Below are 27,258 nucleotides of genomic sequence, written 5' to 3'. Positions count from 1 at the left end.
TGTGTCTATAGAGGACACTTTCTTTCTCAGAGTCAGCTCAAAAAAAGGTGTTCTATGACAGACAGTAACCAAATCATCTATCAGGCTTTTCTGAATGCTGAGAACGTAAAAGTACCAGTTTGTCAGCACCTGTCTGGGGACCCACAGGATTATTTTGTGCACTCTTGATTCTCTGACTCACAACCAGAATCAAAAGTCAGATGCGATCCAGGGAGCTATAATTATAAAATAGTCACCAGGAAAAAAGCCTTCCTTAATATACTCTGAGATCTTCCATGGCCAAGGGCAACTTCAACTGTCCCTCTCCTGTCCCAAGCTTGCATGGACATGCTCTCCACCAGAAGCTTGTGTCCTCTGCTGCAGGCTACATGTCCTGTGCCTGCTCTGGAGTGTTCTCCCAACGCTGCTGAGCTGGAGATTTTTCTTGCTATCAAGGATTCCTTACTAGGAACCCAGGCCCAAGGAGGGTCATCATAACTATACATTTCGTCAGATGTGTCAAATCTACTTTGTCATCCTAGATGAGAGGTGATAGACCTCCAACCCTGACTATAAGTAACTCTGGAGCATGATCCTGACCCACACAGATCAGTGGGTACAACAGAGCCCTGCAGTGGTGCCAGGCTGCTTCAGAAAATTAGCATGCCTACCTCATGTACCTGTCCCTACACGTCTCCAGAGACCTCTTTCTTTGATGGGAGGTGATCCAGTTCAACCTATACAGCACATAGGGCTAGAAGGACAAAAGTCAACTGCAGGAGCTGGAGAGAGAGCTAAAAGCAAAAGAGCATTTGGTGCTCTCCCACGAGAGTATAACAACCAGTTATAATGAGATCTGTTTCCCTCTTCTGTCTTCTTCAGGAACTGCAGTCATGTCTAGCACAGATATACAATAGGAAAAATACATATTCACATAAAGTAAAAATAAATAAATCTAAAAAAAAGTACACCAAATGCATGGGCAAGGCCAACAGAATCTACAAAGAGGTATTTCCCAAAGTGAATTGGAAATTCCTTATCTCTGTTGTGTGGTTATTAATGATGATGTATTGCAAAAATAAACAGAATAAGATAGCTCTGAGTTTCCTGATTTCTTTTAGACTCTCCTAATGAATGGTTTTATTTCCTGAGAGTCTATAGAGAAGTAAAGGTGCATTTCTCAATAGTTCAGTCCTTATGAACAATTCATGAAAGTATGTCTATAGAGTACCATATTTTAGGGATAGCAAAATGCATGACAGCATGGCTATAGTATGGATACTGAGTCCACCATAAAGTGTGTATCCAGGGAATAAACATGGCAATTCACACCCAAGACACCAATTCCCTGTGTCACCGTGGAGAGTAGGAGGAGATTATGTAGCACAGGCTGCCTGGAAATTGCAGAGATCCATCTCTAAGAGTGAGAACTAGGGTTACAGGAGTATGACAGCACACACCACAAAACAAACTGGTGCAGGGGTGAAAAGTTTGAAATAACTTTTTATTTTAAACATGAAGAATATATTTTTAAAGGGGGCTTTAAATGGGTAATAAACAATGGTAGCCTTAGCAAATTTTGCAAATCAATAACAAGAACAAATAACAACAAAATAACAAATCCATAACCAAAACAATTAAGATACAGAACCTAAACCAAAAATCAAACACAAAATTAAGCTATGCAGAATTCTCTCATGGCAGGTTGAGTAGCACAGACCTAGTGCATGTGCCTGACCTTGGACAGATGGTAGGTAGCAAAATATTCAATGATTGCAAAAGCCTTTACAAGATGAGCATAACCATGCCTTTTCAGGGCTTTATAAGACAGTTTTCACCAAGTTCAAGGATAAAAATGTTACAAGCTTTGGTTCAAACACTGTTGAATTCACTTGAGTCATCTTCACTAAAGAATTCTTGATGGTCCATTATGATGAGCACTGATTTATACACCTGGACTCCTCCTGGATGCCTAGTAGCTCTGGCTATGCTTCATCACTTCTTCAAAGCCCTCTCCTGTTCATCCTTAGCAAGAGTGGAATCCCAAATACACCATAAGATCTACCTGGGCCAAGGCTTTTCCTCAGCTGCAATCTTTCCATCCCAAAGAGATAAATCTTCTGAAAGTTCAACTTCCTAATGTACACCAATCCATTTGCACCATCCAGTTTCTGAGTCACCCTGGTGGTTGTTTCCGAACCCTACAGCTTTTTCATTTTTTATTTTTAGGCATCCTGCACATAGTCATGCATGTCTGGATATAGTGTTCCTTCCTCAGCTCTGAACTGCATGCTGATCCTCATGCACTTAATGCTTTGTCCATTCACAAGTCTCTACATTTTGCATTATACTAACTCCTGTTCCATGTATTAGAAACATACACCTTCAAATATAGCATCAGGTCTTCTCTTTATGAAACATGCTTGCTTGCACACCTCCTCATCCCCAAAATATAACTTTTCCAGTCACCTTTAGGCTTAAGATAAGCCCAGTAATACATTATGATTCTCTCTGGTGGGAATCAGGGCCAGATGGTGAATAAATTGTGGGTCCTGAGGATCTGTCTTCATTCAATATTCAGAAAGTGAGAATTGTCCCAAAACTCAGGCTTATGATAGATAATCTTGTGATATATGTAAGCCATCTGGTGTCAATGCCTGACTCTCATCAGCTGCAGGCACAACACGGTCAAAACACTCAGGCCATGCTCCCTGCAGGTCATGATGCTGTACTGTCTAGTTGTTTTACTGTCACATGATGCACAGGTGATTCCCATACATCTTTCCTTTATGCTCAAAAGACCTCATCCTAAAGCAGGGGCTGGAAGTCCACCTCCGTGCACTGGATAGAGGGTGCCATTTGGTCTTTGGAATGACACATTCTATACACATGCCAATCAGCTGATGTTCACATGATCCATAAACACATGACACAGCTCTTGAGCATCAGAACATTATCTGAGCCTTCTCAACCAAATGACTGCTAGGCCCTATCACTGATAAGCCCTTGGCTTACTCATAGAGCACTCTTTGAGACACTAAGGGAGGTTTTCTGATGAATTACCGCCCTCTGCTGGCATCATGTACTCAGCCTTGGATACCTGATCTGTGAAGAAGTTCTGCAGCAGGATGAACCTGAAATGTGTTGGCCACTATGAAATTGTTTCAGTCAACATTTTCCTGTGTGATTATTCAAAACCCACAACTCCATAAGGATCATTGAATGTCCACAAATGTCAAAGGTGACTCTGACACTTTCTACAGATCCTTTTCATGTCTGATCCCTTCAATCCAGATGTGAAACTGAGAATCCACATTGATCCTCCTAATGGAAGATGAAATAACTCCTACATGGAAAGAGGGACTGTTGTCACATCTGTGGGGACTGTCTTCAGCAGTACTTCTGCATGTCATGGAGTTGGTCTGATTCCGCACTGCACTGGAGAGAGAATCCTATGCTTTTGGGTGTGGTTTGTGTGGATAACAGCATGATATCAATAAAGTTTCCAAGATGATTTTCTGCCACAAATGGAGGGCTGAGGACTCAGTCAGCTTGTGAAAGTACTTGACCATAAACTGATATAGTAAGTTTTATATTCCATCATCTCCTCCCTCCAAGGTGTTGTATTGGGGCCAATTGCTGGTGGATGTCAGGGTTCTGAGTAATTATTTTGTCAGGTTTCTGTCTTATTTTTGCTGCTTTTGTTTCTTCAGGAGTACTGAGCCAACAGACACATGGATCAGATTGGGTCTCGGTGACCTGGAGGTCAGATGGTTTTTGCTTCATGGTAAGTTCAGAGCTATGATGGGGTTCTTTTTCTGAGGAGGCCTTGATCCTAGGGTGAATGATGCCATATTTCAAGGTGTCTGCCTTCCTTTGGCTTCCTCAGTTTCTCAAGGGGTGCTGTCAATAAGGAAATGGAGTCAAGGCCCAGAAGCAGCCATCCAGGGTAAATGGCTAGGCATAACTAAGGCCTATTCACACATAGGAAATAAAATAATAGGGAGAAAGTGCATCATAATCCAGAATTTCCCGGAGATTGGGCTCAGCAGGTGGCTCCTGGTTTACCAGCTCCTTCTGAAGCAGGCTCTCATCCTGGGCTGTGGCCTGTTCCAGCTCATGTGTCAGGTTCTCTGACCTAGGAGGGAAAGGCAGTTAGGACACAATCCTGCTGGGGACCTGCCATTGTCAGATGTTAAACTGCTGCCTCCCACCACCTCAACTGTGCTAGATGCTCAACATGGATCTTTTGACTGAAGTCATTGTTTAAGAGTCACAAGAGTAGTTGGGCCTAGAACTTTCCTCAGCCCTAAACACCTGTCAGAATTTGACTAAGAAGTATTTGTTCTCTGTTCTACTAGAAAGAAAGGGTCTTTCTCTTACAGTCTGATGACATCATTTTGCAAAAGTAACAACTATTAATAACATAGTCAACAGCACAGAAGTGATACTCATTATTCATGATGAATTACAGATTAAACCATATCATTTTATTGATAGCCATATTGCAGCCTTGCATTCTAGACACTTAAACAAGGTCATGAAGATAGCTCGGGATTCATGCCCAGGAGGCACCTTAAACATGACCAACATGCAAGACAGAATCAGTCAGTAATCCTAGAGCAGCATTTCCTGAGATGTGTGCCTGAGAACAATTGCCCTGATGGACTCTGGGATCAAACACAAATTTGTGATTTCCTTTACCAGAACTAGGAATCTGCATCCTGACTCTTTCACAGTCTGTTACAGAACACTCCTAAAAAGGTTCTGATCTTCCCTACAGCTAAGGCATCTGCCTGGGTTCATTCTGGAAAGTCCTTAACCTATTTAATCCAGAGAACACTTGTCCCAGGAAAAGGAGAAATGCTGCACAGAGCAGTATTCAAAGGTAGGAATCTCTTCGTTACAGGGGATATTCCTAGGTGAAAATGTAATTTTAGCAAGGCCTGGTGATGCACAACTTTGAATTCCATCACGGGGAGGCAGAAGCAGGAAGATCTCTGTGAGTATAAGGAAAGCCTGCTCAGGCCATACCAGAGCACTCGGAAGGGAGAAAGAACAAAATTGCTCAGACACACTGAGTATTCAACATATTGATTCCTGGACAGAATTGTTTGTACACTCAACCTGAACAATACTCTCAAGTGTTCTTGCCCTGCATGTAGCTGGGAGCCAAGCATTTGAGCAGGATCCCATAAATGACAGTGATCCCAGGTAGAATGTACCCACTTGGCTCCACCTGCTCCCCCAGCCTCGTTTCCTACCTCATTTTGGAGACCTCAAAGTGATGCTGCAGCTTTTCTGCCAAGTCCTTTTCCTGAGTGATCATCTCCTTCTGTTTCATCAGGACCTGTAGGCTTCCCTCCAATCTTTCAAATGCCTGTTCATTAGAACATAATGTTCTTAGTGGAGAGTTGTATACAGGCATGCACACAGTGTCATACACATGAAGCACATACAAAGGATCAAAATAGCTTACTGGTAGGTGAGGCAACCCAAAAGAGCTTATACTACACTCACAGAAAAAGAAGTGAGCATAATACAACATCATGCAAGATGAACAGATGAGTAGATGAAGCACACCAGCACTTTCAGAAGAGTCTCACAACTCTGCCGTCATTCCTTGAGGATTAATACTGCTGTGGGGAGTGTGCTCTGTTGGGCCAGACTCTGTTGAGATGGCTAGAGAATTTACTTCAGAAGCAGCAAAGCGCCCACCCCAGCACTCAGCTTGTCAAAAGCCCTCATTTATTCAACCAATCAAATCCAGATTGTATTCTCCAGAATGGTGGAGCTCTGAAGGAGCACTCACAGAAAACAGGGCTCATAAGCTGCTACTCAGGCTTATGTCAGTGTGAACCAATAGTCAGTCAAAGGGAAGAGAACACATTGGGATTCATGAAGAAATGAGAAGGCCACATGCCACCCAAATCTATGGTTATGGTGAGGACTCGTTTGGCATTTACATGGGATACTCCTCCTTGTAAGCTGCTTCCCCTCTGTGATCTCACATGACCCCTGCCAATCACATGAGCCTCAGGACCCACAATTCACTCATTCAAAGCTCTGTGCATAGCATCCTAATTATCGAAATGACATGTAGGTTTGATATGTTATTGACCCATTTCCCTCATTGGACCGCAGTTTCAAGCAGAGCAGCAGGCATGGTTTGCTAATAATTTAGTTTCTCAGAAGAGGCTAACTTCCCAGAAGTACTTGTGCGTGGACACTGAAGTGAACACCTCAGATGGCATAAGATGGGTGGCTGGATGGGAGCATGGATGAGTAAGGTGATGGGTGAAAGCACAGGTGGGTGGATGGGCAGACAGAGAATCTAATGGGCAAATGGTGCCAGACCTTAGCCTAACCCACCTACCTGCCCCTACCTGTTGTTGCTGGCTCTGGAGGTCACTGGTCTCTTCTTCTTGGTCCTCACAGATCAATTTCAATGCCTCCAAGTGGATCTTCAGCAGGACCCAATCCTCTGTCCGATTGTTGTTCTCCTGCCTCAGCAGGGCTACCTGCTCCTTAAGCTGAGTATGTTCCATTAGGACCTGGCTGTGCAGACCACTGGAAAAGACCCTCTGTAGAGTAAGGCCCTGCCAGTCTCCTTCTGCCACCCCTGCCTCCAGGAACCATAATGACAAATGGCCCCAGGTTCTCAGGAAGACATAGCCAAGAGCCCAAAATAGCCATGACAGCTACACTCAAAAGGCCAAATAAGAGAGTAGCTAATTTTAAAAAATCTAAATACTTCAGAAAACCCAAACACCAATAGGGATCTATGTCCTTTCAAAGAAAATGGAGTCCCTCTACTGTCCTGATCATCAGCAAGTAGTGGACAAATACCCTCTGAGAGAGGACAGGAGACCCAAGGGGAGTTTATTCTACCTACAGTTTCCACAGAAACCAGATCTGTAAAGCCTAGGCCTGAGCTCCCAGATGCCCAGGGCTGCCTGACATTCCCCTCAAAGTGCAAATTGCTTTTCTTTTCTTTCCTTTTACTTTCCTTTTCCTTTCTTCCTTCCTTCCTTTCTTTCTTTCTTTTTGTTTCTCTGGTTTTCGAAACAGGGTTTCTCTGCTTAACAGTTCTATCTGTCCTGGAATTCTCTGTAGACCACTGGCCTTGAGATCACAGAGATCTGCCTACTCTGCCTCCAGAGTACTGGAATGGCACCACCACAGCTCACTTTGCTCTTCTACCTAGAGGCTCCTGAGGCTCCAGGACAATGGTGGGAGGAGTGGATAGTCTCTTTCATACTTAGCAAAACTAAGTGCAAGAGACTCAAGTCAAAGAGATGCTTGCTAAGGTGCAAAAAGGACAGAACCAGAGCTGTGGACTCTCCAGTCTACAGACAAAGGAAGGCAGAGGTGAGCCACTTTGGAATCAATATGGCGTTTTCTTAGAAAATGGGGAATCAATCTCCCCCAAGACCTAGCTATACCATTCTTGGGCATATTCCCAAGGAATGCTCAATCAAGAGCACATGTTCAGCTATGTTCATAGCAGCATTGTTTGTAATAGCCTGAACCTGCAAACAACCTAGATGCCTTTCAGCTGAAGAATGGATAAATAAAATGTGGTACATATACACAATGGAGTACTACTCAGCAGAGAAAAACAATGACATCAGGAGGTTTGCAGGCAAATGGATGAATCTAGAAAAAAAATCATCCTGAGTGAGGTAAACCAGACTCAGAAAAACAAACATGGTATGTACTCACTCATAGGAGGATACTAGATGTAAAACAGAGGATGACTAGACTGCTACTCATAACTCCAGGGAGGCTACCTAGTAAAGAAGACCCTAAGAAAGACACAGGGATCACACAATGACAGAGAAATGGATGAGATCTACATGAGCAAACTGGATATGAGGCAGGAGTAATGAAGGGCAATGGTTAAGGGAAAGAGAGCTTAGGGGAGCAGAAGATCTCAGCTGGATCAAGAACAGTGAGGGAGAAACAGAAAAAATAGACCATGATAAATGAAGACCCCATGGGAATAGGAAGAAGCAGAGTGCTAGAGAGGTCCCCAGAAATCCACAATGATACCTCCACAGTAGACTATTTGCAATGGTCGAGAGAAAATGTGAATTGATGTATTCTGGTGTTCAGATGGCCAAACAACCTAACTGTCCTAATAGAATTCTCATCCAATGACTGATGGAAGCAGATGCAGAGATCCACGACCAGGCCCCAGGTGGAGCTCAGGGAGTCCAATAGCAAGAAAGAGGAGGAATTGTATGAGCCAGAACTCTTGAGACCATGATTGGAAAAAGCAATTGACAAATAGCCAAACTAGCGGAAACACATGAACTAGGAACCTACAGCTGAGGATCCCCAAACTGGATCAGACCCTCTGGATATGTGAGACAGTCGATTAGCTTGAACTGTTTTGGAGACCTCCAGGCAGTGGGACCTGGACCTGTCCTTAGTGCATGAGCTGGCTTTTTAGAGTCTGGGGCCTATGCTGGGATACTTTGCTCAACCTGAGTGAAGGGAGGAGGGTACTGGACCTGCCTCGAATGAATCTACCACACTGAGCTGAATCCCCAGGCTAATCCTTGCCCACTAGGAGATGGGAATTGGGGGTGTATTGGGGGACAGGGGAGGGGCGGGGGAAGAGAGGAGGGAGGACATGGGAATCTGTGGCTGATATGTAAAGTTAAATTAAATTATAAAATTAAAAAAAAATAATAATAATAAAAGAAAGGCAGAGATGGCCACTCAACAACTATTGGGGTCCATGCCAACAGGCACTTACCGATAGAAGACTGTCAGGTTGGCAAGCTCATCCACCTTCTTTGAAGCCTCGGTGTTCTCATTCTGCAATCTCTGTAGGTCAGTCATGACCTCCTCATGCTCCATCTTCAGATCTTCATACCAAGTATTTGGCCTGTGGGAGGGCATGGCATCAGGAGCAAAGAACTTTATGAATATAGGCCTCAAGGATCATGTGAACACAAGCTGTTGTCCTGATCTACCACAACACAGTGGAGGTCTCAGTCTGGCTACTATGTACTGAAACTTCCTGGTGCTTAATTAACTTGTAATCCTGGCCCAGGCCAACAGAGACTGGGTGTTCAGATGGAGGGTGTCCTTGCTGCATGAGTACACTCAGCAAGCCTGGAGAGGCAGTCTAGCTCTCTGTTCCCAGGAGTCTATGCTACAGGTCTTGGCACACAAGAAACCTGAAATGATGTTTCTCTTGTTTCAGGAAAAGGATTCTTGAGCCTGGCAAATTACTACCACACAGATGGACAGAGCACATAATTCTGGAGATGAGACCCACATCAGGACAGCTATAAAATCTCCCCAAGGGATTCCTATTTGGCATCAAGGTGAACACATAGGACAAGAGCAGAGCTACTTAAAGTGAGGATCACAGATCTCATATCAGCACTGGCATCACTTAGAAGTATGACACAGGCAAGTCATCACGCCCACCATAGATGGCTGGCTCCCAGAGACTGGAGGGACACACAAACTTGCAAATGCTCGTAAACACACAGACACAGACACACACAGACACAGACACACACACAGACACACAGACACACACCATCACACCATCATACCATCACACCATCATGCATACTCCATGCATACAGAAGACAGACAGATGGAGAGAGAGAGAGAGAGAGAGAGAGAGAGAGAGAGAGAGACTAAGGCAGAGTGCAATAAAGAGTGAAGGAGAGGAGAGCACACATGGGATACTGAAGAAATGTGTCAAGCAATATTGTCGAAGAGTACAACTCAAAAGAAAAAGAAAAACAGTGACGAGCTCCAGGACTTTCAGTCACTCATTGAAATAAATCAAGTCAGATCAGGTCTGACAAGCTGCTACCAGGATCTTCCAGCACACAATTACCTATCAGGCAAGTTCAAAGACTCACACAAACTCACAGCAGCGAGTATCTCACACAAGCCATGTCATGGTCTTTTCAAGTGCATGCTGGGAACTCAAACAATACTGCACCAGTCCCTGAGTTGTGTGACTCAGACTCCATGCTTGGGTTTTCACTGGAGGAAGCAGAATATTTAGAATCCCCATCTCCCTCCTGCCCAGGTTTCAAGTTCTGCCTCTCCATTGAGAGGCATCTAGGGACAAGAAGTTGGGCACAGGGAAACCCTGAGGGATCAAGCTCCTAAAATCCAAGATGTTAAAATGAACATGAAGGTGACTTTGTAGATGAAGATTGACACCAGGAAGATTGAAACAAGAGATACCTTATGTCCACGGGTCCTTTCCTGATGAAGAATACTTGATTACGCAGCTCATTTCTCTCCCTTGTCACCACCTGAAGCTCCGTGTTCAGCCTCTGCATCTCCTTCCTCATCCCTTTCTTGGTGAGAATGGTTGGGTGGGATGAGGTCTCCATAGCAGCCTCTGTGGTAGATGAACACAAGTGAACTTGCATAGTGACAAGGCATAGAGGATGGACAGACCACCCTGAGGCCCAAACAGAAAGATCACCTCTGCAACTCAGTGACAACCCAAATATTTGAGCCAGGTGAAGATGTACTCTCTGTGGATCTCAGTTTTCCTATCATTCTGTAGAGATGTGACTATGTAACCACCCAGGGGTTTCCTCTGACTCCCTACACATGCTTCAGGGAACACAGAGATGGCTTCTTTGGGCCAATTCATAGCAGCACAGGATATAACATGCATGGATCCAGAGCCCTGAAGTCTGCCTGTGCTTTCAGAAGCCAGGAGAAAAATAACGCTGCACAAGCACTCAGGTGCTATGGACAGTCCAGATCTCCTGCCTGATCACTCCAGGCCCATGACTGCGATTGAAATGTCATGCAGAGACACAACATGGTTAACAGACTCACCAAGTCATCCCACTGCCAGCCCAGAACATGCAGAGCTTGTACTAAAGGAGCCAATCTCTGCCATGGTCCCACATCTCTACAGTTGTTTGACTACACTAGAGATCTACCTGCCATCCTCAACTGATGGTTCAGGACCCTAAGGGACCACTGTCAGGGAGTGGTGGTCAGAGGAGTCTGCTGGACAGCCTGACGACATGATGTCTTGGCCATAAGCACTTGTCTCTCTCTCCATGTGACTAGTGTCGACAGCCACTGCACCTAAAGGAAACTCCCGAAGCTGAAGTGCAGTGATGCCTGGCCTCAGCTGGGGACACATTAGTCCCTCTTCCTCTCACTTGTCTCCTTCTGTCCCCACATTACACCCCAAGACCCAGGAAAGGTAAAAGATAAGTGTGCCCAGCATAACAGCCTTGACCTTGCTAGATCCTGGCTCAGAAGAGGCACACACTAATGTTCTGAAACCTGGACTTTCAGGAAATATGAGAAGCAGGGAACTCAATTTGCTTCTCAGAGGCTCCAGCTCCTCTGCCCCATTACTTGAGGGCCCAGTTCTAGCTCACCTCCTCCAGGAAGCCCCCATCTCCTGCCCAGCACTCACTGTGTCTTCCCCAGAAACCCTTTTTGGTTGTTTTCCTCTGAGACTCAAGGCCAGCTTCCTTCCGTCTCTCTCTGTTCTCTGGATGTTCTCCATTCTCTCTTCCAAGGAGACCCCTCAGTCTTGCCAGCAGCATGTCTATGCTCTAACCTGTAGGCACTGAAGGATGCCCTGAGGCAGTTGATGTTGCTACAACACTGGTGACATCACGGGATGCCATGAGCTCTCCAGGATACAATAGAATGTCCAGAGAAGGGACTGCTGATGTCATGGGGAACAGCCTTTGCCATCCTGCTAACTGGTTCTCCCTTAACTGACCAGAAGCCCAGATTCACTTTCTAGGAGCCTCTCTAGGAACATAGAGGAAGCCATTCAGCACCTCCTCCTTCCCAAGCCAGAGTTCTCTTAGCTTAATTGGAAGCCCCATACATAGTACATCCCATGTTGGGAACTTAGCTATACTATCCAAACACTGCCCAGGAATATCTCATTCTTTTAAATATCCCTCTGTTCATCAATATGAGCAATTAAATACTATTACACCACAGATGATACCCCAACTCCTTTCATTCAGAGTTCTAATTAGGATGGAGTTCAGACACTTACATTCCTGATGAGTACCTCGGTATACTATCCAAGGCCCAGATTTGTTATAGGACTGGGTGTAGACAAGCAATGTGTGGCTGTCAGTAGGAGTTCCTGCCCAGGACCTCTGACCATAAGAGACTTTAGAGGAACCAACCCCTCTCTTTTTCAAGACTGCTCGTGATAGTGTACAGCCTTTACTCAGAGCCACAGGCTACAATGCCCTTCAAAAGGGACTCACATTACTAGGAAACTACATGTTTCTGTTCTCTTTGTGTTTAAGGCAGTAAAATTCAAATAGACAGTGCTTAGCCAGGGTCTAGCCATGTCATCCTGGACCTCACATCCTAGGTGATTTTCCAGGAATTCATTAAAGCTGGTTTTCTTGGTTCTACAGCTTCTGGTTTCAAAGTAAAATAACAACAGACACTGTATATCTCTCAGACAGAACAAATAAATAACAGTAATGTATTTACATGAGCACATCAGTGGCAAATCAAGCCTGAAGAGTGGGAAACCAGGACTGTGTCCTGACCTCTGTGATCCTAGACAGAGGGAGGAGCAGGCTCATGTTAGCCTCTTCTACAGAGACAGAGTGAGGTGGAATGTACACTGACCAGGCTGAACAACCGTCCTGAGCCCCTGCAGGTATGGTTACAAGCAGACTCCCAGTCAGCCTTCCAAGGAGCTCCTGCTGAGGCCATGGTCTTTGTCTGACCCTCTGCACCATTTAAGGTCAAGCAGGCATCTGTCCAGTGGATACATAGTTCTTTCATTCAGCAACTGACATGACAAGGAGCCAAGGTCAGGAATGGTGACCTCCTGCCATAAACTATGTGACAAAAAATTATGTACAATTCATCTGTTTGAAAAATCAGGGGCCTCCTATGTGGTTTGGGGTCTATGTAAACCTTGTGCAACAGCTTTATGAGTCCAGTTCCTATATTCATTGGGTTTTCCATCATGATGCTCTTTGGCACGCCTGGAACCAACCTGAACTGAGGTCAGAGAGCTGGATTTTCTGAGTGGAGGGAACATTACTGAATTAGGTTGCATAGTTGGGATCTGAGGTCCAGCTCCACCACGTACCACCTGGCTGAACTTGGCTCATCATTTTCCTTCCCATGTATATACCCTAGGGGGATGGCCAAGGAGCACTGTCTCTGGAATGACAGTGCCTGCCTCAGACTAGCAGGTCACAAGAAGCCAATTCAGCTCAGCCACTTCTCTGCAACAGGAGTAAAGATCAGGAGATAGACAGCCTTTGAGAGGCTGCTTAGGCAGCAGGATCCCTGCACATGACCAGGAGATGGTGACTTTGCCACCTGCCTCCTTAGCTTAGTGCCCAGAAGAAAAGATGCCAATGGGGCTGGAAGTGCAGGGCCAGGGGCAGCAGTGTCCTTATCAGACACTGGAAGGCAGGCTGCCACTGACTTCCAGAAGGGTAAGGATTTCCTCCTCTCCTGGCTCCACTTCAAGTCTGTCTGTCATTCTTTTCCTTCCTTCCTCCCTTCCTAACTTTCTTCTTTCCTTCTTTCCTAATTTCCACCCTTCTTAATTTCTTTCCTTAATTCTTTAATTCCTTCCTTATTTCCTCCCTCCTTTCCTTCCTTCCTCCTTCCTTCCTTTCTTTCTTTTCTTTCTTTCTTTCTTTCTTTCTTTCTTTCTTTCTTTCCAGACTTGCTTTGGAACTCAGAGATATGTCCACCTATGCCTCCAGTGTTCTGGGATTAAAAGCGTGGGCAACCACCACCCAGGTAGTTCAAGAGTCTAGGGCTCTATGCTAGGAATCTGATTCGAAAGAAAGGAAGCAGGAGGTAGATGCATTCTAGTTTGATGACAAAGACAACTCCAGAACAGAGAGGCAAAGTGACAAACTAACCCCAACACACAGTGAGATCTACCACTGGGCTAGAGTGCTCCACACATGGAGACAGGAGACATTTCCAGGTAGGGTGGTGGACAGAGGCTGGACCCAGGCTGCAAAGGTGTCAGTGGTGGGTGCTGGGATTCAGTCCTGGTGTCTGACAGCTGCACTCTGGCTTGTGCATGGGCTTCTCCATTCTAACCCTCCTCACTTTTCTTTCTCTTCACTTTGATGTTGATTTGAAGGCAGGGTCTCACTGTAGACTTGTCTGACCTGGAACTTGCTATGTAGAAGAAGCTGGCCTCCAGCTTACAGAAATTTGCATACCTCTGCCTCCTGAGTCCTGGGATAAAAGGCATCCATCACAAGGCCTGGATTTCCCATTACTTTCTCTCTCTCTCTCTCTCTCTCTCTCTCTCTCTCTCTCTCTCTCTCTCTCTCTGTGTGTGTGTGTGTGTGTGTGTGTGTGTGTGTGTGTGTGTGTGTGCTGGAGATCAAACACAGGGCCTATGCATGCTAAGCAAGCACTCTACCACTGAGCTATACCTATCCCTACTCTCTAGAAATGTTTATAGACACAGCACTAGGAAGGGGTTAGGGAAACATCACCCCAAGTCACTTGGGCATCCTAATTTTGGTTATGGCCAGGTTGGCTGCAGATAAGACTCAGGACATGGACAAAAGTTGTGTTCAAGTTTTTCTCCTCCACAACACTGGTTGTGTTGAAATTCTCACACTGAGAATTTAACAAAACACCTGATCCCATCAGCACACATGGGCCTTTGTTGGTGACACCTACTTCCTGTCCAGGTCAGTCCTCACAGAAGTGTACTTTCTATGCTGTTTACACTCTCTAGCTGTTTGACAGACAGAGGATTTCACAACCCCTGACAACCCGGAGCCTCCCTTCTCTCACACATTGTAGGTCATCAGGTCCGAGAGCAGCATCATGTGCCTCCTGTCGATGCTCATGCCATAGTTGACCATTGTGTACTGGATCTTGTTAATGATGGTTGTCCGGGCAGCCTCAATGCCCAGAGTTTTCTCCACCTAGGGAGAGCTAGGAGTGAGTGGAGGCAGTCCCTTCTGGGAGCTACCTTACTCCTACTTCTTCCCTTTTGACAAGCGCAAAGCAAACACTGCTCTATTATCAAAGTAGATTGTTGTGCAATTGTTGGGGAAGCAAATCCCGGGGTCAGAAAACTGCTGGGTATTGGCTGAGGGTCCAGAAGCAATGGTACCTCATAGGCGTTATTGGAAGTCATCTGAGTGCCTTTCACACTATTGGTGGCCATGACTGCCCAAAGGTTGTCACCTTCTACCAGAAGCTTGAACTTCTCCTTCCTGCTCTGCTCATCAATATGGATGACAGCTCTGGAGACCCCCGGGGTGCCCTGTGCCACCACCTACATTTAACACAGAATGCTTAAGATGCTGCAACCCCTAGGTCCCTACTGAGAGCATCATAAATGGGGCTGAAGAATGGGCTGGTAACTAGTTCATGATGTTCTCAGCCCATTTATCACCAGCAGTGTGTGTACTCCAGGGGTGCCTAGGTACTGCTTGGGTTAGGGGAAAGGTGGTTCAGAGGACTGTGCCCCAACCCACAGTCAGCTTGAAGAGAGAGCAGAAAAGAGACTAATGGATAGAGTTGCAGTCTCAGAACTAAGGATAAGAGAAGAAAGGCCTTTATGCTGCTTGGGCTTTTTGATTGTCTTAGCTCAGGAAACTTCATTGATTGGAAATCTGACATCCTGATGAAATGTTCTCGAATTTTCTAGAAATGTAGGATTAAAGTTGTGATCTGCAGAGCCAGAGCCTGACTCCTCGCAGACTACATGTTCTCCTCTCCTCTGCCCCTCCCCCCAGGCCACGATCCTGAAGGAACAGTCTGTGATCCAGAACCTCCCTGTCAGTGCCTGCCTCTGAGAGCTGGAACCATGGCCCTTTGTCCTCCAAAGGTGAGCTAAGTCCTCAGAGTTGGCTGTTTGTGTGCCCTGCCAGGGGTTTGGCTCTAGAACATGTCTTTGGTCGTATCATCACAGAAGCTCTTCATTTCTTTAAGTGCCTGTTTATAAATCATGGAGGACTGAGCTTTTGTTTGATTTGGGTGGGAGCAGTTATGACTTTTGGAGAAACTGGTGGGTAATTTGGCTGACTTCCTGAGTTTGAATGTGCTTTGACTAAATTTGTCATTAAAGGTTTAACCTTAGAATTTTCAGTGAAGTAACAGTCTTTTTCCTTTGGCATGTTGATTTTAGTTTCCAATGCTCTTTATTCAAAAAATACTGAATTTTCTCATTGCTGTTTTTTTTTTTTTCTTTTTGGCCTTGAGATAAAGAAAGTGCGGTACTTCACTGTCTTTTGAGAAACCCACCAGAAAGTTTTTTGGTTTGTTTTTATTTTTGTTTTTTTTTTAAGTATTAGCAGGGCCTAGGTGCGTTTCATACAGGGGCCGCTAGGTGGCGGTGTAGCAGGAGGACTCAAAGCACCACGTGAGAATACTCTCTGGACAGACTTCCGCGGTGGAAGAGGAAGCGGCACGTGGGGCGGCGCTCTATGGTGGCCCAGGGACAGCAGCTGCTGCTCTTTTACCCTAAATCCAGAAGCGCCCGGGAAGCTGGATGTAGCTAAGAAAATGAAAGAGGCAGCTGGAGCCTGGGGTCCCAGGTGAAGGACAGTTATGAAGACAGCGAAGAGAGAAGTTCCAGGATGGGATTTCAGAGAAAGTGGGATGGACCGAGCTGTAACTCGAATTGTTAGAAGATGTTATTAATAAAACAAACCTGGAGCCAGGTATTGGGCTGAACGCTGAATAGTCACAGAAACAGAACAAGCCTCATCCAATCTCACCTTGCTAATTCCTCAGCTGATCTTGTTTCCTTGGACTGAGAGCCTCTGACTCCTCATCTGAATGGATCTCAGCTGAACTGCTGCTAAAAAGCTAAAAGCTTAAAAGAACTCTAGTTCCCGGTCCTCACGCCTTATATACCTTTCTGCTTCCTGCCATCACTTCCTGGGACTAAAGGCGTGTGTCACCATGCTTGGATGTTTCCAGTGTGGCTTTGAACTTACAGAGATCTGAATGGATCTTCCTCCGGAATGTTAGGATTAAAGGTGTGTGTGCCACCATTTTCTAGCATCTATGTCTATCTAGTTCTGTTCATTAGCATTTGTATCACCAGATATATTTGTTAGGGTGCACAATATATTGGGGGACACAAATCACCACACCAAGCAGTGTCAGAATGGGTGTCCTGAGCCAAAAAGCCACCTCCCGAAGCCCTGCACTGGCTCCTCTCAGGAACGCAGTGTGTGCTGACCCAAGGTTGCCAGCTACAAAGTGGCTTCATAGGCAGCTAGGTGACAGGCTGAGATCCAAGCTGCTGTTCTGGACCCTCTGCCTCAGAGCTTAATTATTAAAACATAGAACTTCCTTATGAGTTTGCAGGTTTTTTGTTTGTTTGTTTGAACGCAGATCCGTTTATTTTTCAAAGAACACGAGAGAGTCCTGAGGCCAGTGTTGAGCACTAAAGACTCCACGTGAATGCAGCATTTGCAGCTTGGTCTAGTGGAGAGTAGTCGAATCAGCAATGGTTTCAGCAAATGCAACCGCAAACAGAGGGGATCACGGGAGCGCACTAATGAATAAGTCCGGGCTCACCACAGACCAGGCCTTTTCTAAATGCATATTGGAGGGACAGGGTGGGCTGATAGAAGTGAAGCAGGGGACTCCCACTGTGTGAGTCTTGCAAGGAGTGTCAGACTCTTGAAGTGTTTGACCAGAACAGTATTTGAGTAAGATTCCTCGTTCTGGGAGGCCATGGCAGGGATCCAGACTGGGAATGATGATGGCCTGAACTGGGGGTGGGGGCCTGAGGATGCAACACGATGCTCAGCCACGGCCTCCATCACTGATGTGGTACTTTAGCCTTTCATTGACTGAGGCCTTAGTCGATAGATTAGTTGTGGGGTTTTGGATTGTCTGTATTTGTACTTGTTTTTTGTTTTTGTTTTGTTTTTTAAGCCAAAAGCACACTTCGGGCCTGCAGACAATACCTGGCCCTTCTAAAGGAACTATGTTCCCTTGATCAGGAGCTCTCTGATCTCTCCCTGGGCACCCCAAAAACTCAGCCTTCCCCCATTCCCTTGCTCAAAAAACCTCGGCCACAGCCAGTTTTGGCTTTTCCCGTTACCCGAAGCCAGGTGAGTGGATCGGATCTGCCAAGTCTGCCCGAGACGGAGGAATTTCCTCCCCTTGAAGAGGAGGGAGAGACCCCCCACAAGAGGGGAGCCCCTGGTTACAGGCTCCGGGCCAGATCAGGGCCCCCCACCTGGTCAGTCTTACCAAAAACTTAGCTTTCGCTTTGTTGAGCGCCTTAAATCAGCCTGCGCCCAGTATGGCCCCACTGCTCCCTTTACCCTTGCGTTGCTTGAAAACAAGAGCGAGGCCTGGCTTTCACCAATTGGTATTTTTTGACCCGTGCCGCCCTGTCTGGGGGTGATTTTGTCCTATGGAAAACTGACTTTTCAGAAAATTGCCGCAAGACGGCCCAGCGCAATGCTGATAACCGTTCCTCAAAACATTGGACCATTAATAAACTACTTGGCAAAACTCCTTATAACAAAAAATGAGGTCTGGGCCACCTTTCTACCCGGCTTATTGGCCCAGATTCAGGTCACCAGCCTTCGAGCCTGGAAACAACATCCCCAAAAAGGCGCTGGTACCACCTCATTGGCCAAGGTGTGTCAGGGACCAGAAGAGCCCTATAGTGATTTTATATCCCATCTCAATGACGCCACTGAGCACCTCCTGGGCTCAGGAGATAGCGAAAGCACATTTGTTAAACACCTCGTCTTTGAAAATGCAAACCCAGCCTGTCAGGAGGTTCTCCACCCCCACAGAGATAGGACCCCCCTTTCTGAGTACGTCCACCTTTGTGCTGGAGTTGGCTCTGCTCATGCCAAAGGTTTGGTTATCAGCGCAGCCCTAAAGTCGGTGGGCACCCAAGATTTGAGATCCTAACATCGCCTTTGCTTCTCCCGTAAACAACCGGGACATTTTGCGCAGGAATGCCCCCAAAAGGATCCCTGCTCCCTCAGGGGGCACGGCCACACGATGCCCCAGCCCGGGGTCACCACTCGGCCACTACCAACCACCCCATGTCCTAGATGTCGCCGTGGCCTTCATTGGGTGAGGGAATGCAAATCTAAAACCAATGCTCATGGTCGCCCGCTCCCTCGCCAACAGACAGTCGGGAAACTTTCTTCAGGGCTAGCCCCTGGCCCTTCCACTCCAGGGAGCGCCCCATGGGGCCTCAAAGGCTGCTCCCCAACTGTCTGCTCCCTCCAACAGGCAACCCCAGGTAGCGCAAGCTTGGACCTCTGTGCCGCCACCGACACAATACTAGATCTGTCCCAGGGCCCCCAAGTCATCCCTACAGGGATTTGGGGCCCCCTACCCCCAGACACCCATGCCCTTATCTCTTGGCCGTGCCTCATCCACCGTAAGAGGTGTCTAGGTCTACCCCGGAATTATTGATAATGACTATACAGGAGAAATTAAGATTTTTTTTCATTTTTTAAATTTATTTATGAAATTTAATTTTACATATCAGCCACGGATTCCCTTGTTCTCCTCCCTCACCCCCCACCTCCACCTTCCCCCAGCCCACCCCCCATTCCCACCTCCTCCAGGGCAGAGACTCCCCCGAGGATTGAGTTCAACCTGGTAGATTCAGTCCAGGCAGGTCCAGTCCCCTCCTCCCAGGCTGAGCCAAGTGTCCCTGTATAAGCCCCAGATTCCAAACTGCCAGTTCATGCACTGAGGACAGGACCCGGTCCCACTGTCTGGATGCCTCCCAAGCAGATCAAGCCAATCAACTGTCTTATTTATCCGGAGGGCCTGATCCAGTTGGGGGCTCCTCAGCTATTGGTTCATAGTTCATGTGTTTCCTTTCGTTTGTATATTTGTCCCTATGCTTTTTCCAACCTTGGTCTCAACAATTCTCACTCATAGAAACCCTCTGCTTTCTCACCAATTGGACTCCTGGAGCTCCACCTGGGGGCTGACCACGGGTCTCTGTATCAGGTTCCCTCAGTCTTTGGATGGGGTTTCTAGCACGACAATTGGGATGTTTGGCCAGGTGGCCTTCAAATACTTCAGAGATCTATTCAGAGGGCCTGATCCAGTTGGGGACCCCTCAGCCTTTGGTTCATAGTTCATGTGTTTCCATTCATTTGGCTATTTGTCCCTGTGCTTTATCCAACCTTGGTTTCAACAATTCTCACTCATATAAACCCTCCTCTTTCTCACTAATTGGACTCCCGGAGCTCCACCCAGGGCATAGCCTTGGATCTCTGCATCCAGATTCCTCAGTCCTTGGATGGGTTTCTGGCATGACTATTAGGGTGTTTGGCCATCCCATCACCAGAGTAGGTCAGTCCTGGCTGTCTCTCGACCATTGCCAGCCGTCTATTGTGGGGGTACCTTTGTGGATTTCTGTGGGCCTCTCTAGCACTTTGTTTCTTCCTATTCTCGTGTGGTCTTCATTTATCATGGTCTCCTATTCCTTGTTCTCCCTCTCTAGTCTTGATCCAGCTGGTAAGATTTTGGCCTCAGCACTCCAGGATCTTGTTGCCGGCACCTGCGGCACGCGCCTTGCCCAGCTGGTTACCCTCCCTATGCTTTCCTCTGATAACCCCGTCAGTCCGCCCAGCCCCGAGGAACTTCTCAGATTGACTCATCGGAGGCTTATTAGGTTCAGCCTATTTCCCACTCTCGACCCACACTACCCTTAAGCTAGATGGCAAAAAATTCCAGGGAATTCTGGATACTGGCGCTGACGCCACTGTGATCTCCCAAGACCACTGGCCTGCCTCATGGCCCCTCATGCCCTCCCTCACCAACCTCAAGGGCATAGGTCAATCCAACAACACCCTCCAATCCTCTAAAGTTCTGACCTGGTCAAATGAGGAGGGTAACCAGGGTACTGTCACCCCCTTTGTGGTCCCTGGGCTCCCTGTCAACCTTTGGGGCCAAGATATTCTCTCCCAAATGAAAGTCATCCTCTGTGGCCCAAATGAGGTGGTTACCCAACAAATGTTACGCATGGGCTTCATCCCAGGAAAGGGTCTCGGTAAACTTCAACAGGGCCGAACCCAACCCGTCACTCCTGCTAATAAGACAGACAGGCTCGGTCTTGGCTTTGAGTGTTTTTAATTGAGGCCACTGCTCCCCCTGTACACCATGCAGACAAAATCACTTGGCTTACCCATGAACCTGTGTGGGTAGACCAGTGGCCTCTGCCACAAGAGAAACTACAGGTGGCGGAGATGTTGGTACAGGAACAGCTCGCCGCCGGTCATATTGAACCATCCAATTCCCCCTGGAATACACCCATCTTTGTCATAAAGAAAAAATCTGGGAAATGGAGACTCCTCCAAGACCTGCGAGCCATTAATAAGCTTATGCAGCCCATGGGTGCCCTCCAACCAGGCATGCCCTCACCCATCGCCATCCCCAAGGCCTATCACAAAATGGTTATCGATTTAAAAGATTGCTTCTTTACCATCCCCCTATATCCCAATGATTGAGCTTATTTTGCCTTTAGCCTCCCTCGGGTTAATTTTCAGGACCCCATGCTCTGCTTCCATTGGCGCATCTTACCCCAGGGAATGGCAAATAGCCGGACTCTATGCCAAAAGTTTGTGTCTCAGGCGGTCAATCCCATAAGCCAAAAATGGCCCTCTACTTACATCTTACATTACATGGATGACCTTCTTTTGGCCACCCCTAGCTCCTCCATCCTAGAAGCAACCTTCCAAGATCTGTCACAGGCCCTTTGTGCTGCTGGCCTACAGCTCGCCCCTGATAAGATCCAGCGCTCGTGCCCTTTAGTTATCTGGGCCTTGAATTGCATTCCAATCGAGTCTTGGTCCAGCTGCGCACAGATAACCTTACCACCCTTAATGATTTTCAAAAACTTCTCGGGGACATTCAGTGGCTTCGACCATACTTAAAACTCCCTACTGCTGATCTTCTACCCCTCTATGACATTCTTCGGGGCCCCAGTGAACCCACCTCCCCCCGTCAATTGACCCCAGCTGCCCATAAGTTCCTGTCATTAATCACCAGGGCCATTTCTTCCCAAGCCTCTTTTCAGATTGTTTACTCCCTCCCACTGGTTTTTGTTGTCTTATCTACTCCCCATGTGCCCACCGGGGTCCTTTGGCAAAGTTCCCCTTCCACATTAAGGGCCCAGGATAAACTTAAGGGTCACTCCCTCTTATGGATTCATATGCCTGCCAGTCATACGAAGGTCATTCCCACCTAACCCCAACTTGTTTCTTCCCTAATCATGCGCAGTCGCCAGACCTCGCGTCAGATCTTCGGTAAGGACCCCGATTCCACCCTAATCCCCTACCCCCGCGAACAAACTCAATTTTTGTTTCAGACACTGGATTGTTGGGGTGTTGCCTTCTCGGGGTTCCTGGGCCTTCTTGACAATCACCTCCCCGATGACCCAGTCCTTCATTTTGCAAGCACTCATCCCTTTATTTTCCCAAAAGTCATTTCCCCAGCCCCTTGCCTGATGCCCCGGCCGTCTTTACCGATGGGTCAGCCAATGGCACTGCAGCTTATGCTTTTCAAGGTCACTCGTTCCCCTTTCCTTCGCCCTTTCGTTCAGCTCAGCTGGTTGAACTCTTTGCTGTTCTGCAGGTTTTTCAGGATTTCCAGGATTCCCCCCCTTACACTGATAGTGCGTACATCGCTCCTCCAATTCCCCTTCTTGAGACAGCCCTCTTCATTAAACCCACCTCCAATGCCACTCCCCTTTTCACTCAAATCCAACAAAAACTTAGAGAATGCTCCCATCCTGTTTTCATTGGCCGCATTCGTGCTCATGGGGAGCTTCCTGGCCCCCTCACAGAGGGAAACGCTCTGGCTGATACAGCCACTCGCCAGGTTTTTCCAGTCCTACAAGAGCCCATCCTGTCGGCTTCTCGCGCCCACCGCCTCCACCATCTTAATGCCAAAACCCTTCGGTTAAAGCTCAAAATCACAAAACAACAAGCTAGAGAGATAGTTAAACAATGCCCTTCTTGTATAGTCTCCCATCCCGTCCCCCATGTTGGAGTTAACCCCCGTGGACTCCTGCCTAATATGACTTGGCAAATGGGTGTCACACATGTTCCTGACTTCGGCAGACAAGAATATCTTCATGTTTCTGTTGACACGTTCAGCGGATTTATTTTTGCCTCCCCTCACACTGGTGAGGCCGTCAAGGACGTTATCACTCACCTCCTGGTCTGCTTCTCTACCTTGGGTATCCCAAAACACACAAAAACAGACAATGGCCCAGCATACACCAGTGAAGGACTTAAGCGGTTCCTCCAACAGTTTGAAATCTCTCACACTACTGGTATCCCTTACAACCCTCAAGGTCAGGGCATTGTAGAACGGGCCCACCAGACCTTAAAAACATGGCTCTCTCGATTAAAGATGTCCAAGCTTTCCTTCGTCTCCCCCCGAGACCGCCTGAGCCATGCCCTCCTTGTTCTTAACCTCCTCACCCTGGATGGTGAAGGTCGATCAGCGGCTGACCGCCATTGGCACCCCGCAGCAGACACCAGCCGCCCTTTGGCCATGTGACGAGACCCCCTTACAGGCGTTTGGAATGGTCCAGATCCTGTACTTATCTGGGGCCATGGCTCCGCTTGCATCCTTGACCAGGCACATGGCGCCCCCACACTGGCTCCCTGAGAGCCTGGTCTGTTCTGTAAATTTACCTAACATACCCAGGGGATTGACTGCCCCGCCCCCCCCAGGACCCTCCTTCTTCTCTTCCAGATGCTAAAGCCACCATCAAAGACCGAGACCCCAAAGAGATGGAGATCACGTGACCACGAAGCTGCCCATCGTGAGTCAGCTGGCTGTCTGGGGTCTCATACTCCTCCTTCCGAGCCACAGCCTCTCTAGCCTACCCCAAAACACCAATCGCCACCAGCCCTTAAACCATACCTAACACGTGCTGACAAGATGTCATCTGGCAAACTTCCCTAGTCACCCATGCCCCCTGATGGCCTGACCTTTATCCCCAACCTTTGTAAAATGGCTGCCTTAACATCCCCGATTGTCATGTTGATGATCAACCCCCTACCAGAAGGGCTCCTGAGCTTTTTGATTCTTATCACAACCCCAGGCCTCGACCCCCCAGGGTGTGCAAATCAGGCCCAGAGAAAAAAACTTGCCACCCTCCATTTTTATGTCTGCCCTGGTCATCATCGGCCTTGCAATCTTCTCCACAAATGCGGGGGAACCGGAGATCTTTTTTTGCAAGTCCTGGGGATGTGAAACTATGGGCAATGCCTATTGGCACCCCTCTTCTTCTTGGGATTTTATTACTGTTACCAGTAATCATTCCATTGGGCATATTAATACTTACCATGGCACCCCTGATTGTTCCTCCTGGTGCCACCCCCTAAAAGTTACCTTCACGGAGGCCGGGAGAGCTCATTCGGCCTGGGAGGCAGGCCTCACTTGGGGCCTTCTCCTATTTCAGGAGGGAAGAGATACAGGCGTCACCTTTATCATCAAGCTTTTAAACAGCCTGTCAATCCCCTAACCCTGTTGCCATCCGTCCCAACTCTCTTCCCGGCAACCATGATTTTCCTACAACCAATGTATCTCAGACACCCACGGGTTTTTCTCCCACGTTCCCACCTCCCCCACCAACCAAAGATACAATTACCACCCTTATCACAAAAACCTACCAGGTACTTAACACCTCCAAGCCTGATTTGGTTGACTCCTGCTGGCTTTGCTATCATTCTGCCCCCCCCCCATTTTATGAAGGAGTGGCTGTTTAGATTTCTCCCTAACCACTGACCCACACGATTGTCGCTGGCAACAGCCACCCACATCTCGCCTTACATTCTCCCAAGTTATGGGCTCAGGCCACTGCCTTGTCACCCAAGGCACTACCATTCCCTCATTTATCAACCCTCTTGTAATATCACAGATAACCTAAATGCCTCCCTTAAGTCTGGATATCTTCTCCCTGCCAATGATACTTGGTGGGCCTGTACTGATGGCCTAATACCATGTATTTCTCTTCATTTAAATAATCCCTCTGCCCCCTTATTCTGTATTTTGGTTCAACTTATCCCTAGGCTAACCTATTATTCCCCAGACCAATTCTCGGGAAGATGGGAAGAGAAGACTCTGGCAGAGACGGCTGCCCTTGCCCCCCCCCTCCATCGCTCGAAAAGGAAACCTGTGACCACGGTCACTCTGGCCATCCTCCTGGGGGTCAGGGCTGCAGGGGCCGGTATGGGCTTAGCTTCCCTGGTTTTATCTAATCAACATTATTCAGAGCTTAGAATTCCATAGATGAAGATATAGCGCAGCTTGAGCGAGGCATTTCTGCCCTTGAATCCTCCCTCACCTCCCTTTCAGAGGTGGTCCTCCAAAACCGCCGAGGGCTCGACATCCTCTTTTTACAGCAAGGAGGTCTGTGTGCTTAAGGAAGAGTGCTGCTTTTATACTGATCACACAGGAGTAGCAAGGGATAGCATGGCCAAGGTCTGTGAAGGCTTAGAGAAGCACAAAAAAGAAAGAGATGAAGAGCTAGGCTGGTTCCAAACTTGGTTCTCTGCATCTCCCTGTGTAGCTAGACTTTTCCTGCCTTGCCCACAGTCAGGACAAATCTTTGTCACCCACCAGACCCACAGCCGCTCAGACCCAACCAAGTAAACACAGAGACTTATTTTGCTTACAAACTGCATGGCTGTGGCAGGCTTCTTGCTAACCATTCTTATATCTTAAATTAATTCATTTCCATAAATCTATACCTTGCCACGTGGCTCGCGGCTTACTTTACATCTTCCCTGTCCTGGTGGTCCTGGCGGCGGCTCCAGGCAGTCTCCTTCTGCCTTCCTGTTCTTTTAGTTCTTTTCTCTGTTAGTCCCGCCTATACTTCCTGCCTAGCCACGGACCAATCAGTATTTTATTTATTGACCAATCAGAGCAACTTGACATACAGACCATTCCCCAGCACAGCCAAGTGCAGACCATCTCAGACACCTGCACTCAGGCCCGTGGTCCTAATCATCCTCTATGCGGACCTGCTGGGTAAAGCCACGAGGAACCTGAGAACGGGTTTCCACAGGACATACAAAACATCCTACAGCATCCCTGGTTAACCACCCTCCTGCCGTCCTTTCTGGGACCCTTGGTTGGCCTCATTCTTGTCTTGACATTCAGCCCTTGGGCCTTGTCTCGACTAACTCAATTTGTGTGCAGTCAGCTGGCCGAACTTCAGGCAAAACAAATTCAGGTTCATTACCATCGCCTTGACCTCCATGATCACGGTCTCGATGAACCAGATAAAGACTCCATATTAGCACAGGCCCCTCTGCTCAGGGGAGGATGCACCTGTGCCTGGGAGCTGGAGCCCACTGCATAGGGGATTGAGGGTGCAGCCGGGACTGCAGAAGGCAGGGAGACTAAAGTGCTCCACCACCCTGCGTGCCTTGGATGACATGCTCTATTGCATGGTGGTTATGCAGACCCTATACACTTTCCTCCCGGATTCAAACCCACCCCCTGTAAAAAACTGCATCGTTCCAGCTTCCTTCGGGACATGTGGGGACACCTACATGGACCAATCATTAACAATAAAACTTATCAGTGATAGAGCCTGTCACCCCTCCCCTGTCACGGCAAAACATTTGGGCCTCCTTTCTTTGTCTTGCTATACGTATAGAAGGGGGAGATGTCAGGAACCAAACATGAACCATGGAAAAGTACTAGCTAGGCCAAAGAACAAGCCACAGGCCCTAAACCAGATGCCCCCAAAGATAAAGAACATCCCATGGTCAGGTAGCATAGCAACAGAACAATGGGCCCTGACCTGTGTGACCTTATCACCTAGCACAACATCCTGCAGCTTCACAACTTGCACGTCTCCCTTCACCTGCACGTCCGGCACGTCGTGTACCCCTTCCCTCCTTCCTGCCCCCTCCCCATCCCATGCTATATAAGCCTTACTGAGGAGAATAAAATTTGCAGCTTGATCAGAACTCTGTCTTGCTGTCTTCCTTCGTGTCTCCCGTCCCTTTCATTCTCTGCCGTAGGTGGGTCGCCCCCGTTGAGACCCCACTGGCTGGGGCAGTTTCCCTCCCTGTGACTAGTGTCAACAGCCACTGCACCTAAAGGAAACCACTGGAGGTGAAGTGCAGTGATGCCCTGCCCTGAGCAGGAGACACCTCACTCGTCCCTCCCTTTCTTCCTGATGGCCTCTTTGCCTCCCGCGCGCGCGCGCACACACACACACACACACACACACACACACACAATAAGAGTGAAAGCCAGGAATTCCCA

At 47.6% G+C, this 27,258-nt stretch overlaps 1 protein-coding gene and 1 pseudogene across 1 annotated transcript; both read right to left on the bottom strand.

The window, feature by feature from the left end:
* Nucleotides 1-1,462: 1,462 nt before the first annotated feature.
* LOC143267323 (disks large homolog 5-like) lies at nucleotides 1,463-11,656 on the bottom strand. Its single transcript, XM_076544741.1, has 6 exons — nucleotides 11,423-11,656; nucleotides 10,213-10,372; nucleotides 8,747-8,878; nucleotides 6,366-6,549; nucleotides 5,244-5,359; nucleotides 1,463-4,117 (listed from the first exon to the last, which is right to left on the bottom strand). Exons 1-6 carry the CDS (start codon nucleotides 11,553-11,555, stop codon nucleotides 3,958-3,960), a joined length of 885 nt encoding a protein of 294 aa, XP_076400856.1. The 5' UTR covers nucleotides 11,556-11,656; the 3' UTR covers nucleotides 1,463-3,957.
* A 3,122-nt stretch (nucleotides 11,657-14,778) lies between these two features.
* On the bottom strand, nucleotides 14,779-22,408 carry LOC143267120 (DNA-directed RNA polymerase III subunit RPC1 pseudogene; annotated as a pseudogene).
* Between the last annotated feature and the right edge of the window lie 4,850 nt (nucleotides 22,409-27,258).

The sequence above is a fragment of the Peromyscus maniculatus genome, chromosome 9, assembly GCF_049852395.1.
Source record: "Peromyscus maniculatus bairdii isolate BWxNUB_F1_BW_parent chromosome 9, HU_Pman_BW_mat_3.1, whole genome shotgun sequence".
In the NCBI taxonomy this organism is placed as follows: Eukaryota; Metazoa; Chordata; class Mammalia; order Rodentia; family Cricetidae; genus Peromyscus; species Peromyscus maniculatus.
The sequence above is the reverse complement of the archived record's forward strand: the minus strand, read 5'-3'. Positions and strand labels throughout refer to the sequence as shown.